The sequence below is a fragment of the Eucyclogobius newberryi genome, unplaced genomic scaffold (genome assembly GCF_026437365.1).
Source record: "Eucyclogobius newberryi isolate DKJ021-1_F unplaced genomic scaffold, fEucNew1.0.hap1 SCAF_22, whole genome shotgun sequence".
Classification (NCBI taxonomy): Eukaryota; Metazoa; Chordata; class Actinopteri; order Gobiiformes; family Gobiidae; genus Eucyclogobius; species Eucyclogobius newberryi.
The window spans coordinates 10,783,324-10,800,458 of record NW_027315857.1 but is presented as its reverse complement, the minus strand read 5'-3'; the positions used below and the strand labels follow the sequence as shown (position 1 = coordinate 10,800,458).

General features: G+C 39.7%; 1 protein-coding gene across 7 annotated transcripts in view; it reads right to left on the bottom strand.

Moving 5' to 3' along the window:
• The window catches only part of ank2b (ankyrin 2b, neuronal), a 136,814-nt gene that overhangs the window by 32,537 nt on the left and 87,142 nt on the right, over positions 1-17,135 (bottom strand). For 4 of the 7 annotated variants that reach the window (XM_072458532.1, XM_072458536.1, XM_072458537.1 and 1 more), the window contains exons 4-25: positions 16,835-16,933; positions 16,399-16,497; positions 14,851-15,036; positions 12,556-12,579; positions 10,689-10,787; positions 8,772-8,870; positions 8,561-8,659; positions 7,641-7,838; positions 7,469-7,567; positions 6,855-6,953; positions 6,671-6,769; positions 6,398-6,595; positions 5,091-5,189; positions 4,646-4,744; positions 3,895-4,092; positions 3,691-3,789; positions 3,405-3,503; positions 3,149-3,247; positions 2,974-3,072; positions 2,815-2,887; positions 1,512-1,653; positions 686-773 (exon numbers count right to left, since the gene is read on the bottom strand). In XM_072458532.1, the coding sequence (XP_072314633.1) occupies positions 686-773; positions 1,512-1,653; positions 2,815-2,887; positions 2,974-3,072; positions 3,149-3,247; positions 3,405-3,503; positions 3,691-3,789; positions 3,895-4,092; positions 4,646-4,744; positions 5,091-5,189; positions 6,398-6,595; positions 6,671-6,769; positions 6,855-6,953; positions 7,469-7,567; positions 7,641-7,838; positions 8,561-8,659; positions 8,772-8,870; positions 10,689-10,787; positions 12,556-12,579; positions 14,851-15,036; positions 16,399-16,497; positions 16,835-16,933 (2,493 nt within the window). Of the gene's footprint in view, positions 1-685; positions 774-1,511; positions 1,654-2,301; positions 2,353-2,814; positions 2,888-2,973; positions 3,073-3,148; positions 3,248-3,404; positions 3,504-3,690; positions 3,790-3,894; positions 4,093-4,645; positions 4,745-5,090; positions 5,190-6,397; positions 6,596-6,670; positions 6,770-6,854; positions 6,954-7,468; positions 7,568-7,640; positions 7,839-8,560; positions 8,660-8,771; positions 8,871-10,688; positions 10,788-12,555; positions 12,580-14,850; positions 15,037-16,398; positions 16,498-16,834; positions 16,934-17,135 lie in introns of all 7 variants that reach the window. The other 3 variants (XM_072458533.1, XM_072458535.1, XM_072458531.1) reach the window with 2 other exon arrangements.

Here is a 17,135-nt window from a genome sequence, read left to right as displayed (position 1 = left end):
CATCTCAAAGTGGTCTAATGTCATGTTTTCAATGTACAATCCCATGTTTAGTCTGAAAAAGTGTCTCTTGAGCCAGACATCTGCTTTTTAGCATGTTCCAGAACTGACTTAATACCTCGACTGAAAGTGAACTTCGCTCTTCACTTGCATGAGACGACCGGTCAGTGCACCGTTGCTATAACAAACTCCACCAACACAACAACCACGACCTCAGGCAGTAAACACGACCCACAGAGAACACTCCAAGGTGCTTCACACAGATCTCTGTCCTTCCTTTAGCTTTTATCTTCACCCAAACAGTTCCAGACAACTTCTACCATTGATGCGTTTGACTGAGACGATCCTGGACTCTGGACGGCCTCAGCTCCTCGGCCTGTAAAGACTAAAGAGCGTTTTGTCCGAGCCCAGAGTGTGAGAGCAGCGAGGAGCAGGTCCATCTGTCATGTCGTTAGGCCAAACAGAGGAGGACAATGACGCCACACATCAGCTAAACTGACCAATGAACTTTGACCGCTGGATGGGGGCTACTGCAGTTTCTCTCTGGAGTCGGAGGAACCAAAATGGCAGGTAATTCCACAACTGTTTTTTTTTTCTTCACACACCAACTGATGTAAAACTATAATAAAGTTCAATCCCACCAAACTAAGTCAACATTTGTCCTGTCATAGGTACAGTGTAAACGTACCTGTGGATTGTTGAGCAGCTCCTCCATGAGACCCTCGTGTTTGGGGGAGTAGTAGCTGTGGTGGGTCGGGGTGAAGGACCTGTCCGAGCTGGAGATCACAATCCAGTCAGTGCTGCTCAATAATGCTCACAACTTAAGAAACACACTGAATGATGGTAAAACTAGATGCTAACTACCGATTTTGTTAAACTATTCTCTAGTATTTTTTAAACCGCTTGAACATTTCAGTATGTTCAAGATATATTAGAGCTACAATGACTAAGGCCAGAGTTAGCATCGCGTACCTTTGAACTCGACTACACAGAAGACACAGATGACAGAGAAGACCAACGATGAAGAATGAGCAGGACAGGTCGCACAGCAGACATAACAAACAAGAGGTTAGTTTTGTGAGTGGCAAACAGACGTGTTTTATGAATACATACACTCAAAAATAATACAATAAATGACTACTAACAAACAAATCAAATAAGAAACTTGCTTCATTATCTCTGTTGTTCTGTTGCTCTATGAACATTTACTGGTTCAGCAGTTTTTATGTTCCTTGAAAAGCCCATTTTGAATTTGATTCGTTTTTACCATTAAAATGTGTATTGATATTAAAAACAATGAATAAACATTGACAGAACAAAACAACAAGTAACAAAAACAAAAACACTGAGGCGTGACACCAAGAAATTAACATAAAACATTTACACATTTACTTTTAAATAAATCTTGAGCTAATATCATTGTTTTTTTATTCAATTATTTTGTGTTAATCAAAACAAGTATTTACAAAAACATAATTTCATCCCAGTAGTAGTAACAAACAATGCGACGTTACCTGTCGGTGCGGCCTCCCTCCAGGCTGAAGCGCAGGTAGTTCATCCCGTCCAGATACTGTCCCGGGAGAGAGTCGTCTCCCAGCTCCCTGAGGTCCTCCGCTCTCAGGTACTCGCCTCCATCACCTGTCATTGTGTCGTCTCCTACAGGACAAATACAAAAGCAGAATGAATGCAAATGTACACTGCCTGTCCCATAAAAAAAAAGCTTGGATCTACTGTATTTGCTTAGTTGAATCCAAGTGGTGATTTTTTTTTTGGACAGGCAGTGTATTTACATCGGATAGATTTGAATATAGCGCCAATTGTCTTTGTCATCTTGCAGTTATGTGTCCTCTCCAGATGCATTCACAGTGACAAATACACTTCATTAACTAAACCCAGAACTTTATCTGGACCAGGACCAAGCCAGACTCGATCAGAAGACGACAGCAAAGATCAACATTGGATTAAAATGGTCGTGATTGAAACAGTAAAGAGCTGGTTCATGCTATGGTACGTTTTGTATTGAAGTATTAATATATTTTTTATCGTCTCATAGACAAAAGTGACAAATTTACATCCAGTGACCAATATAGTCAGATAAAGCCAACCAAACCACTTGTTTTTCCATGTTATTATTAGATTAGTGAGAGACAGTACACAACATGCTCAACAAAACTCTTAATAGAGCACTCAAACAGGCACTAAAATAAAGGACTATTTACATCTCTTTACCGTGTTGAATATCTGATTAATGCATTTTAAACTAATATTAGATCATTTCAGGGGTGCAAATCACATGCCCTGTACCTTCTAGAGTTTCCAGGTCTGAGGTGACATCATCATCACTGGACCTCAGTGCTGTGTGTGAACAATACGATGTGATCCCCCAGTTTGAGACTGAACCAAATTTGTGTCAAAGTTTGAATCGTTGGTAACATGTATGTCACATTTTAAGTTAAATGTGAGCCAAATGTTCACTAAAACACAGCATTTAACTGCTAATAAACTTGAGCAAACAGACTAGTGCAGAGAAACATCAACGGTTTTATAGTTTAGTCTTTATTTGAAATTAAATGTTATGAAACTTCATTGAACTTAAATTAAATGACCCTAACCCTAACTGACATATAACATATCTATATATTTCTGTAGAGTAAAAGTACACATAATAAAATATAGACATGTTAACGCACTGGTATGATTGATGCAAAGTTGAGTATTACCACCAATATTATTACTTATTACATACTTCTGATATGTTTAGCCATAAAATAGTACATAACAAATGTGCAGACATTGGTTCACTTGCTGGCCACTTACCCTCTTCATCTGACACATCCAAGACCTCAGTCATGGTCTCTGGGACGTTGAGTTTGTGCTTCTCTGTCACGGTCTGCAAAGGTAAAGGACACACATTTCACGATAGCTGAACTTGCATTAATTTTATAATCAATATTGTGTGTGTTTTAAGTGCCATACTGTTGTGGTTGTGATGATCTCCTCTGTGATTACTCTGAGTGTGTCCACCACTGAGATGTAGCCCAGCCTCCGGGCGATCCCCAAAGCAGTGTTACCGTTCTGAAAAAACGACCAAAAAGTGTGAATGAATGACCAGAGAAGTGCATTTAGCATATGATGTCACTTCATCACGCACCACAGTGATGGCATTGGGCTTGGCTCCGTGCTGCAGCAGGACATTGATGATATGTGTATTTCCCTGCTGAGCGGCTTGATGAAGTGGAGTGTATCCATTCTGAGAGGTCATGGCAAAAAAAAGGAAAATTTAAGAAAAACAAGTTTCAATATGTAGATTATTTTGTGTTGAAATAAAAATGAGGTCAAAGTTCAATAAATGTAGGTTGATATGATCCTTCAGTTGATAAAAAACTCATAATGTTGATTAACTGTACCTTTGTTTTGGCATTCACGTTGGCTCCTCGCTGTAACAGGACGTTCACCATCTTGCCGTTACCATAGTGACATGCTACAATAAGTGGCGTGTAGCCCAACTGCAAAACAACACAGTTTCATTATATATTGCATTTACATATTCACATGTAAAGTCGAGTACAAAATGCTGCAAAAAGAGTTTAAACTTTCAAATAACGTAATACTTCTGCACTTTTGTGAATCATTTTTGCCAATATCTTCCACACCTAATCAAAGTATATAATCATCACTGAATTATTGTTATACTTTGGTCTGTTGGTCGAGGGAAGCTTCATGTTGAGCGAGGATCTCAGCGACAGACACTTTGTCCTCCTGAGCCGCGAGGTGGAGGGCAGTCAGGCCACTCTGCAGCAAACACACATTTATCAATAGAAAACTCTACATATATATATATATATACAAATATGATTTCATTTTTCACTGGTTTCTCTGGGCAGAGCTGTGCAGTACCTTGGTGGGAGTGTTGACCTGCGCCCCCTTGCTCAGCAGCAGAGCGGCCATCTCGGCGTGACCCTCCTGAGAGGCCAGGTGCAGCGGGGTCACGCCCTGTTTGGTCAGGATGCTGGTCTCTGCTCCGTAATCCAGCAAAACTGTGGCAATGTCCATCTGGTTCTTCTTGGCCGCGATGTGAAGAGGGGTGTAGCCATTCTGCAAAAGCAACAAACAAGCCATTTAAACATTTTATCATTTAGGTTTTTTTCAACCAATAGTAGATAGAAACGGTATAATAAACGTCCATACATTTACTTTGATGAGCTTTTAACCTTTTTCAACATGGTTTCCTCATCATTAGTTTACTCTAAGTTGTATTGTTGCATGTTTGAGTAATCCTGTATTAAGACTTAAGACAAGTGATACATGCATGATTTTAAAATGCCACATAAGCACTTTTCAAAATAAAAAAACAGGTTGATCACAATCTGCTGCTTGTTACAGTAAAATGTCAGTGAAGAGGTGTTTTTTTTTCTTTTGAAACAGGAAGTCAATAGCCTTGTTTCTATTGTTAGGCTGTTTTAGATCAATAATGCTGTTTACAATGAACAAAATGCAAAATGAGGCTCTACTTATGTTATAGTTCAAGAGAAAGTCCCTGAAAATAGATAATTGTAATTGTAAAACCAAGACCAGGCGCATATTTTTGGCAGAAAATGTTTTACACAATGGACTTCCTGTTTCTGGCAGCTTAAAGTGATTCCCTCACCTTGGCCATGGTGTGGGGTGATGCGTTCTTATCCAACAGCAGGAGCGCCACCTTCTGGTTATCATAATGAGCTGCAACATGGAGCGGGGTGAGTCCGTTCTGAAGGGGAGAGAAGCAGGTTGACCCGGGGTAAGTGCTGAGGTTATGTTAGGGGCAAATACAATAATTATGAATTCTTATTAAAGTGCCCAGTAACTGTACCACACAACATTATGAAAAATACAATAAAATAGAAAAGAATTGTGCACACTGGTGCATAATGAGTTTGGTTAACCTAATATATATTCCTAAGGATGTATTCTTACCTTAACTACTGTGGTCAAGTCAATGTCAATACAATCTATGAACATCTACAATGATATATAAACGCAATTGTCTAGATAAAGTTGACTAAAGTTCATACTGCCCGGTTAACACAGTGGTTTCTGGTGTTTTTGAAGCTTACCTTTCCAGCAGAGTCAGGTGGAGCACGGCGCTGCAGCAGCAGTTTGGCCACATCCAGGCTTCCATACTTAGCTGCCACATGAAGGGGAGTGAAGCCTTTCTGCAGGTACAAACAGTGCAAAAAAAGATAGGATAGGTTTAAGATTACTGAGGTTGCAATTTGCACAAACTAAAAGGTCCTTGTTCCGTCTGATGCTCCTAGGCTAAACATAACCAGCAGAGGGCGCACTTTAGCTGTGTTGTTCATCTAAATCTGGGAGTGGCCAGTGTTGACGCCCAGATGATGGACTCCTCCTTGTTTTGAGCCTGGATTATATCACATGTGTTTAGGGGGAGGAGCTGGCGACGCCACACAAACAGAAATAGAAAATAAATGTGTACAATGAAATGATGCTGATGTTGCTATTGTGGTTCTGCGGTGGTTTCCATGGTAACACCAGTGGACCCTGACACAGTTCATCGTGGTGCTGCTCTGTGTAATCTCTGTGTGCTGGAGAATAGTCAGTCATGTGAAAATGTAATTTGAATTGGTTATTTTAATGTAATGAGAGCGAGGCAGAGGGAACCAATGACCTAATCTACGTCATCATGCTATTTTGACAAACTCACACACACTTTTTATGTTGTAATCGTTTAAGGGTGGGATGCAGTTACAAAATGATTTTAGTTTTGCAAGCAATGTTGTTTTGCATATTTCGTTTTAAAGATGACATTTAATTGTCATAAAAACTTAAATCTAGGTCACAACAAGGGGGATTAACTAATTCAATTTCATTGTTTTGTTTATAAATTGAACACATGAACACATTTATGTTTTTACCCCAGATTCTACTTATGAAAGAATAGGTGAGTAAATAATATGTTCTCCATGTACAAAACACACTCAACAACAGCAGAGCTATTAACGGTGTCCTGGAGTGAACCAGGCACACGGATGAGAATAAATCACTGAAATCACTGGTGTTTAAGCCTCATGCACGATTCAGACACAGCAGCAGCTGTACAGTCTCATCTATTATTTATACAACTGGGTCAAGCAAGCACATTCACATACCTTTTACTGTTTAACTCAGACCAATATTGTCTTTGTAATTGTGACTCTAATGAAAATGTTCCTGACCAGTATTTATCCACTGTAATATGAGCTATGGTGGTTAGCATTGTTGTCTTCCGTTTCAATACTTTGATAGTGCCAGTATTGAAAAAGTACATTTACAAATGTTGACCATTAGTGACAAGGTTGATTACAGCACTAAATATTGTGGTCATGTCATCTAAAACATGTGGGTTATACTCCATGTACTGTACCTTAGTGGCCAGTGAGTGTGAAGCCCCCGCCTCCAGCAGCACCGAAGCGGTCTCCACCTGACCCTCGCGGGCGGAGATGTGCAGAGGCGTGTATCCGTTGTTGGTGGCGGCGTCAGGGTGGGCCATGTGCTGGAGCAGCAGCTGAACTATCTCTGTTTTACCCAGTCGTGATGCGATATGTAAAGGAGTCTGGTCCTCCTGTGCACAAAACAATAACATCAACATTTGAACTTATTGACAATACTTGAAGGCAAAGTAAAAGTGTGTACTGACCCGTGCGCGAGCGTCCACCACGGCTCCGTTCCTCAGCAGACATCGGACCACCTCGACTTGGCCTGCTCTTGCTGCCATATGCAGTGCAGTCTCTCCTCGCTGGACGCATACGTACACAATCATTTACAAACACAATGGATTCTATCATATTTCCATACAGCTCTTTGAATGATTTTGCACTCACAATGTTGCTAACATCCGGGGAGGCTCCGTTCTGCAGCAACAGCAGTACGATGTTGAGGTGGCCCATGAACGCTGCAACGTGGATCGGGGTGAGACCAGACTGTGGACAAGAAGCAAGTCAAGTCAAGCTTTTTTGGTTATTGTAGAAAATGCATGCAAGTTATGACAATACAGTACACTTCCAAAGCCAAATCTGCTTTGATTGAAGAACTAATTGCAAGAACTACAAGGCAATAAAAAACCTAATTATCTGTACTTGTATCAGCGCATTGGGTAAATGAAGGTAATTCACACTTGCACAGACACCTCATTTAAATTAGGACTAGGAGCAAATCATGCACAGGGCCAGGGCTTAAACAGGACTAAAACAGGATCAAATCAAGTCAACATAAGAATTAAACTGGGCTATTGTATAACAGTCTCAAAAATGTCACTTTTATTTCACAGTGCTGCTTTATAGTTACTTGATGCATACTAGCATATTACATATTTGTTTAGTGATAAGTTATTTGTGTTTGAATGAAAAAGGTCCAGTCTAATTGATGTTCAGGTATGGACAGATAGTTACTGGATTCGTTTGTACATGAGATTCAATGTACTTTGTGTGTTGTTTACCTCTGTGATGGCTTGGATAGAGGCTCCATACTTGACCAGCAGCTCCATCACCTTCACTCTGTTCTTCTTACAGGCGATGTGCAGTGGAGTGAAGCCGTTCTGGAAACGCAGGTAAACATAAGGATCAGTATTCATGAACGGAGCCTCGTATGGTCGCTCGTGTGTGTCCCACCAGGGCGCGTGCGTTGGGGTTGGCTCGCTTGTCCAGCAGCAGTTTGGTGACTCGGTAGTGTCCACAGTGAGCGGCCACGTGCAGGGCCGTCAGGTAGTCCAGCGTGACATCATCGACGGGCGCCTTGTGCTGCAGCAGGTGTTTGACGCACTCCACGTGGTCGCCCTGAGCCGCCATGTGGAGCGGGGACAGACCGTTCTGCAAGAGCACATTTTAAAGGGGACACATTATGCTAAATCAACATCAATGAGGTTTTATCCTGGTTGCTGTTTTGATTGATCTATGCATGTTTGAGTAAGTAGGCTTGAATGTTCAGAATATTCCTGTATTTACCTACCCCCCATTCAATATTGTAGTTTAAAATGAACAAAAAGTAAAATGATAAACTACTCATGTAATAGTTTATTGCTCAGTACTAAGTAGTAAAACATTTCAGCTTTACTATCAGCACCTTTAACTTCTCAAAGCCTGACGAAAAACACTGCAGTTTATGTATAAAGTACTTTCTATTAAGTTGAGCTCAGTCTTTATTTATTTATTTATCTATTTATTTATTTCTATTCGAACAATGTGCCAGAGTTAGTTGACTTGACCTGGTTTTCATCAGTAGTTCCTCTGCTGGATGTGACAGGGCAGTTTACAAATTAATAAGTCAAAAGACAGATCAAAATGACCAGTAATAGTGTCATATTTTTATGTACCAAACTAAATCTGATTTAAATTATTTCGCCCAATCAAATAAAGGCTTTTTAAACTCAAAAGTGCCTTGGCTTCTGTTTTTCGATCAATTTTTTTTCCCTTTTCTTTCCTGAATCAAACTAAATGATTTGACCAGATAGTTGATTTTATAGTCGTCACAGAAATGCATTTGTTATGGCAGAAACACAATAATAATCTCTTATTCACTATTTGGGCCTCACCTTGGTTCTGGCCAGCAGGGGGGCTCCTCTCTCCAGCAGCAGTTCCACAGCCGTTTCATGACCACTGCGAGCCGCACAGTGAAGCGGAGTCAGACCGTCCTGCAACGGAACAATTACTTATACAATCATACATTACACATACAAATCTGTACGCCAATAGACTGGTGAATTTATTTTAGGTTTATCGTGCCGTGGTTGTGGTACTACTCACCCTGGTTTTAGCGTCAATCTGAGAGCCTCTGTCCAGTAGGAGGCGCACCATGTTGGTGTTCCCACGCTTCGAGGCCACATGAAGAGGAGTGATGCCATTCTGCAAGAGGAACAGATAAAAACACCATTATAGCATCAAAGTGACATACAGCATTTTTCTGTAATTTGATTGTACTCAAAGCTGTAGATGGCGTAATGGATTAATGTAGATTGAGAAATATTTGGTTTGTTTAATGATAATTATAAGAGATCTGGGTAACGCTTTAAAATAAGCTTCCTTAGTAAACTAGTTATAGGCGTTAATAAGCACTGGTTATTTGTCTATAAGCACTTAGACTTAGCATTTGTAGATGGCTTTTAATACCATATACATGTTTATAAGCCATTAACCAAACTCACATGTGTGTTAATTAACTTAATAAATTGCTAGGAACTGAGTGTGATGTAACTAGTGGTTATTAATGCATTATAAATAAGGAGCCTTATTTATGTCTCTGTTATGTTTTATTGTTTTGGATTTCTGGTCTGTTGAGTCCCACTTTTACATGAGTAGATCCCTCACTTCCTTTTTGAATCCTTGTCCTTTTGCTAATGGAGATGCCTCTTGTTGATCCGTATTATACTTCCTACTTTAATGGAAACACCCAATATTAAGTCCTACACTTAAATTATAAATCCCCAGTGTTTTAGCCAAATCTGTTTTTGTAGCTCGCTGTGCAATTATGCTGCAAAGGCGGAGGTGACAGAGCAGCTATTTTTAGCCACACGGCTGGGTAAATATAGCACATCTAAACTTGTTTTATGGACTGTTGAAGATATCACCCCATTTTACACTCGCAAATACACCTTGCTTTTTGGTTGTCATTCAAACAGTACTTAATGTGCAATGATTTCCACCAAAACATTGCCACATAATCAGCCAATGTAACAAGGAAAACGTTTTGCCATGTGATTATGTAAATGTTGACCCTTCTGACATGTCATACCAGAACTCAAACCCCATCAGGCCGTTTGTCCAATTTTCTGTGTAGCCCAATTTTGGGGGCTGCCAACTGAGATAAACCCTCCTCGGGCTTTTTGATTACACTAAATCATTTAGGTCTTTATTCTTTGACCTCTAATATTTCATGGGGTCTTTTTGTAGGTGCCTCTTGTGTTTTCTGCAATAATACAAAGATGTGTTTGACAAGGAAAAGTTAGTTTTCCATGCTACATCCCAACATTTTAAAACAATATAGATTTGTATTGGAGTGTATCTACTTCACAATGTAAATATATTGAAAGTGATTGACGGACGATACATTTCAACTTTTAGGAGTGAATTTTAAAATATGAATCTTTATTAAAAGAGTTTTGACTTGTTTAACTGTATTTACTTTGTTGGTCTAGATTATAGACTTCAGTGTAGCTGTAGCTAACATTTGTAGCTAACGTTATTTCTCTTAAGGTTCACTACATTAAACTATGTCAGAAACAAAAAACTGTACTAGTTAATTAAGGTGCTGTACCTATTTTATTCCCCATGTAGTTGAGCTTTTTCCACCTCAATTCACATATATTTCAAAAGCAGCTCTTAGGGTCAAAACAAGACCGCTGTGTACTGTCTGCATCTGAGTGTTTCTTTATCCTCTGCATATCAGGGTGTGCATTGTTAGCAAGAAAACTGTTGTTAGCTTTACAGTGACAGCTAAACCTTGGGCTGGTTTCGGAAAATTGTGGAACGTTTTAAACTTATTACAATGCATTAGGAAAGTGGTTTGGACCGCTGCAAACCATCTAAAATGAACAATAAAAAACATTTAAACCAGTTACAACTAAATAAATCAAAATCTAGACCAAATAAATCATTCAAATCACTGAAAGTATACTAAAATAAATATCCATAAAGTAATTTAACGCTAATTGAGTCTTATCTCACCCGCGCTGTAAAGTCCACGGCAGCTCCTCTGTTCAGCAAAAGCGTGGCCACGTTTACATTCCCATAGTGTGCCGCAATGTGCAGAGGTGTAAATCCACTCTAGGAAGAACAAAAAGAAGAAAATAAAGACAATATAATTCATTACCTGTTCTACATTCCTTGTCGGTGAAAGACAAATTGTCCCTAGCATGCAGCCATCAAGCATCACAGGCACACCAAAACTGAAAGAAATACATCCTGGAAAATAATAATATATATTTGTTGTTGTTGTACGCATCACCCAACCACAACCCTTTTCATGCGGTGACCAATCACAAAAGAGGAACAGAGTCAAGAAAGTTGGCTTCACAAAACTGAAAACAAGAAGTGTAACGTGATCAAATAAAATAAAAAGACGTACAGTACACACAGGTATGACAGATGGACATTACCAGCTAACCCTAACCACCAAAACACGCTTTATTGTAGATTTGTGAAGACATCTAAGTGCACTATGTCGACTGTACGTCAAAGAGGTTTCAATAATCGAGAAGAAAGAGTTAGGAATGAGGAACGATGGAGAAGAAGTTACAGATTTTTGGATTAGCTGTTCAAAGTCTGGCCTTACCTTGCCGTTCTGTGAGAGATGGTCCGATTCAATGTGAGAGAGGTGTTTACAACAGTGTGAAGATACAGAGACTAACGTGATGGTCTCAAAACAGGTCCAACAAAGCTCAAGAATGTGGCAAATTAACGTTAGCAGGACTGTAGCATGCATTTTGAGTCTTTTAGTATAGATAGGAATTTGCGAATTAGCCTAGCATGCTATTGTAATATGGGATAAAAAGGGGCTGCATTCAAGTTACATTTCGAAATAGCTGTAAACAAAGTGCTCTGGGTCATTAAGAGAAAGAAATATGTAATCTTAGTCATTTCAGATGATGTTTCTAGAAAGCTAAGATATTCTGGTAGCACGTAACTTTAAACCACAATAACAGCATGGTTATAGGATAGAGATAGCATAACTAACTGTGTAATAAAAGGTGTATTTACAGTGTCTAGAGTGTAAGTAGTGGTAATTACTTATGAAAGCAAGATAGGACATTCTGCTTTATTTTATTATAATATGTATAATCATGACCCTAACCTAGTATGAAGGCTGTAAATGACCAAGAGACATGGTTAGCATTAGCATACATAGCGTTATACTTATGGAGCTCTACAGTCCTATTCATGTCCCATCTATTTTCTCCCATAGAATTAAAAAAAAAAAAAAGTTAAAAAAGTTTAACGCCAGATATGTGTTAATTCATGCCCATAACATGTTTGTTTTAGTCTAATTAAAACATTTCAGGAAAAAATACCGATCTTGTGGTCATTAGTCCCCACATGGCTGGTTTGCCCTGAGCAGCTTTCAAACTGACTTTTTTGATATACATTTATTACCATGCTATTACTGTGCTAGAAAGTAAAGTGTGACCGACGTTCTGCTTGAGATAACAATTTATAGCAAATCATGCAAAAAAACAAAGATATAGTACATATATATGACAGTTAATAGTCAGTATCACATCCATAACTCATAAACAAACACATCAAATCCACAGATCAGAAGCATGAAGTTTGTAAATGTACCAAAAGTCACAGATGACAAAGCAATTCTGAACCAGTCACAGAAATAAAAAGTCTTAGTGTAAACAGAAATAGGGAGAAGGGAGAAGTGAGACACAGCAGTTACAGTGGATGCTTCTTGTGGTTAAAGCAACATTAAGAGGTGAGAGGGCGAGAGGACGTGAGAGGGTGAGAGAGGAGCTCCGGGTCATGCAGAGCTGTGGAGGGTGAGGAAGGGAGAGAGGAAGAGGAGGGACAGCACAGTGTTAGAGAGTACCTCAGTCGTCCTATTGACCATCATCTGGAGCAGGAGGAGGAGGAGGAGGAGGAGGAGGTAGAGGAGGAGAAGGAGGAGACAGCAGGTCAGTTAGCTGCACCACTGCACTTACACCACTGGCCCAAGTCTGCTCTCACATTACACACTACACACAAGTATGATGGACTCCTCTGGACACGGAACTGATGAGGCGTTATATTCAATCAAACTAAAACTACAAGACATGACAGATGTATTGAACTTCTGGTTTATCCAGTGCTTGTATTTTAAATTAAATTATGTTTATGGTCATACAGTTGCTTAGCCTCATACACTTCTAGTTTTATTTCATCTTCAATTTTTTAAAGTTTCCCATTTTTTTTTTTTTACATAAGGACCCAGGAGTGCTCATCCAGAGTTGAGCATCAAAGACAAGAGACCGCAAGTGCAATAGCTACAGTATATTCACTATGTCATTCTACCTTGATATTTAACATGTTTTGTCCAACCACATAACTGTGGTTGTCAGGTGACTTCTACTTCCTTGTTGTCAATAACAGCCGTATCATTTTAAGTCCCAGTGCATCCAAAAACAGTTCTCGAATGCATGTTGTTACACAGAGTATACACTTCCATCCCTCTCAGAGACGTATTACTCCCTCCCCTGGTTTTAACAGCCCCGGCAGCATGCTAGCCTGGCCAGCCAGAATGACTTTTGTATTCCACACAGAGAAAGACGGTCTGGTACTGCTTAGACTTTGGAATTCCTCAGGCGCAATCTTTCTGGACCAGAGGTGGGCAGAGAAACCAATAATTGTACTCAAGTAAGAGTAAAGCTACTTCAACATGATAATACTCAAGTAGAAGTACAAAGAAATGGTTCAGGAAAAACTATTTCATAAGTAAATCACATCCGTCTGAGTGATGGAAAAACTTTAACTTTAACTGAAAAATATTCTCCTCCATTAGTAGTAAGTATGGTGTCTGGAAACTAAGATTTTATTTAAAAGTCTTAGTGTGAGTACTACCCACCTCTGCGCTGGGTGCAGCAGCATTGTCAATTTATAAAAAAAACATTTAAAATAGCACGACCCCGAAAGGGAACAAGCGGTAGAAAATGGATGGATGGATTCAAAATAGCAGTTGAATCAGACAGATCTTTGTTACTACACTGTTTTCCACTGACAAGACAAAGTTGTAGAAAAATAATATTTCTCTGATTGGGTCACTCTGCGTCTTTTTGCTTTTCAAAGCAGAACTAGACAGAATTTCTTTGCGTTCCAAAGAGAAAGTAGCTCTGACTGGCCGGGCTAGTTGCATGCAGCCTACGCCGGACCGCCATACAACCTGCAGACAGTGGCACACTCCATGCAGTGGACACTTAGACAGCGGTGCAGCGGGAGGAGGGAGAGAACAGACAGGGTTAGTCGCACAGACAGGACGGGAGCACATGGAGACACAGGGAGACAACGGGGACAGAGTGGACACATGACATCATCAAGGTGAGACCAGGATCCTCTGTCTGGATACTTTTATCAGAAGATACACTGAATCACACTAAAGGCTCAGAACATTAGTGATTACGGCCAAACACCACAGAACATTAAAGGACACATATTATGCATTATTTGTATTGTACTTTTTATTACAATACATTTTATTATTATTATTTGTACTCTTTTTTAACATGTTTTTGAGTAACTCTGCTTGGGCATCTTTGTTTTATATAATTTAAAATGTGTCTACTAAAAGCACACATTACTTTCAGGCGTACTTTCAGTTTCAGGCGTTTCCCACATCAGGAATTGAGTTAAAGCTCCATCTACTGGCAGCAGAGGGAATTACATAAGGGAGATTAACAAACCTAACTTTGTGGGAGTCTGGCGATGATTTACATGATTAAAAACAGCACCGAAAATGTCAGGGCTCTACCTATGACATCACAAATCTTGGACATTTGGAATAGAGTGTTTTTTGAGGCTCAGAGGGAGAGGACGTACAAACAGGATTAATTAAACAAGAGTGAATGAAGCTAAATACAACTCCAGCCGTGTTTTTCAGGTAGGAACAATGTTTAAAAAACCCCCAAAAGGTAATTTGCATAATATATGTGCTTTGATTATGTGCCGTCCCGATAACCATCTCAGACAGGGATTCCATTGCTGTAAACAGTGAAACTTGGTCATCTTTACCCATGGACTTTTTTTCTGAGATACATTTCCACACTTCATAAACTTTAGCGGATTGTTAGTTCATGAACACAACATGGTACACAAGTCTGAGCACAAGACTGACCCTAAACACTTCCCATCATACCTTGGACTGGACGTCAGCGTTGTGGTCGTTCTGGAGCAGCAGCGCGGCGGATTTGGTGTCGTCTTTGCGCGCGGCGATGTGCAGGGCGGGCAGGCGCACTTTCCCCTTTGTGTCGTGCTCCAGTAAAATGGACACCACCTGGTTATGGCCCTGCTGCAAGGCGATGGCCAGTGGGGTGAAGCCGTCCTGCACGGGACAGACGAGAGGTGAGAGGGAGACATTTTGAAGCATCCATAAAGAGGAGGGGGGAAAATGACAACCAATTTCCATATATGTCAACAGAAGTATAGTAAAGCATTTAAGATTTTTTGAACCAGAAGATTATTTTAAAGATGCAATTTTTGGTCAGTTTGAATACACAAACCACAGTTTCAGATGATGATTCCCTGAGTCATTATAATTCATGGAAACTTCTAAAGATCAGCCTTACAAACAGCATGGTGGGTGGTAAATGTCTTAGTATGTATAACCTTTACAAACTTTAGAGAAAGAAAAACAAGTATTCACAAAGTTACTGCGTGGGCATTTCCACTGTACAGTAAATGTACAGAACTGAGCTAGTGAGAACAACATGTCTCACTGTCATTATGGTTAAAAACTATGCAAAGTTATAGCGTGGGTGACAACCTCGAATAGTAATAAAAGACATGGTGGGACGGGCATGATAGATTCAAGCTTATAGATAAATTCATGTGTAAAACCGTATGATTCTCAATGTTTCTCCCTTAAAACACGGTTATAAAGATTGGAATATAAACAGATCACTTCACATTACAATCCAGAAGGACAGGACCCCCAAAAGTTATGTTTTTTTGTTGTTGTTTTTTTGTTGCTGGGAATATCTATGTTATCCTGTTTTCTATAGCATTACCACTCATCTAAGTAGCTTCAGAGAGCTGGTGAACAGTGTGGGAAGTAACTGAATACATGTACTAAAAATATGTACCGATATTCAGAATACTAGTATTCCAGTACAGCTCCTCTTTCATTTGGTGGTATTCAGAAAATAGTTATTTTTCTGAAATCAGAGGAAAACTTCATAGTGTTATCAGCACACAATTTAGGCTTCAAACTTCACAAAATTAGTGACAAAAATTGCTCTTACAGTGAGAGAATGTGCATTTCTTCCTCCTCTAATTCGTGTTAATATATATATAATATATATTAAATGTATTACAAACTGTGAAACAAAAACAAATATCCCTCATTTGTCCTGAAGTGTTCCATTGTAGAAAAAGATTCAAACTGCGGATTGAGAAAGACCCTCGGATGCGTGTCGAAATGTTTTGTTTTTTCCTAAAAAAACAGAGTCCAGATGACTGAATCTTTTTCTACAAGACAACTAGCTGGAGTTAGTTTCAGCTTCTCCCTTCAGACAGATAAAGGCAGTGACTCTCTCGTCAGCTGAACTGAACTTGGACGAGCGGCGAAACATCTTCACTTAAAACCTTTGCCCATTGACAGAATGACATTTTCTTTAGCTATGGAAACTACCTGGACGACTACACAGATCTCACTGTTTTCTATGTAAATATCACTATTTTGTACCTCCGTGGCTGTGCTCTGGTTGCCTCCATTTTCCAGCAGATACCGCACCACATCCTGGTGGTTCTCCTGAGCGGCCATGTACAGCGGCGTGAACCCATTCTAAAAAAACACACAAAAAACAAATATGTGTTAAACTACTTCGTTCAATCTTTATTTATACACAGACTCCAACTTTGTGTATGTTTTTGGTGCAGTCTAAAGTACATTCCACAGGCAGCCGGACACAAGACAAGATAATAAAGGAATATCTTATCTTATCTTATCTTACACATTGTTTCAAAGTCAAATGGAATGTGACAGTCAGCAGCGTCTCATTAATCTCAGTCCAGTATTTATGGATCGTGATGAGCTACAGTTTCTCCAACAACTAGTATTTCCCTGTGAATAATGTGCACTTTGACCTGGCGTTACAAAATACGATATATTTCCATTTCACCTGTGATTGTGAGTTGATGTCCGCCCCTCGTTTGACCAGAATCTTCACGACTTCGCCCTGACCAGCCAGAGACGCTATGTGGAGGGCTGTGTTTCCTTTCTGCATTCAAACACACAGCAACCAAATCATTATTATCAGTCAATGAAAATCCTAACCTGTACATGTGTCATTTAGGCTAATCCAAGTGGAACATGGGTCAAAGTCTGGTTCTGGACTGGAGCCAGAGGACTTACGCAGAATTACTCCCTGTATCACTTTCTCTCATTGCTCTACTTTGACCTCAGCTCCTTTTCCACACTGT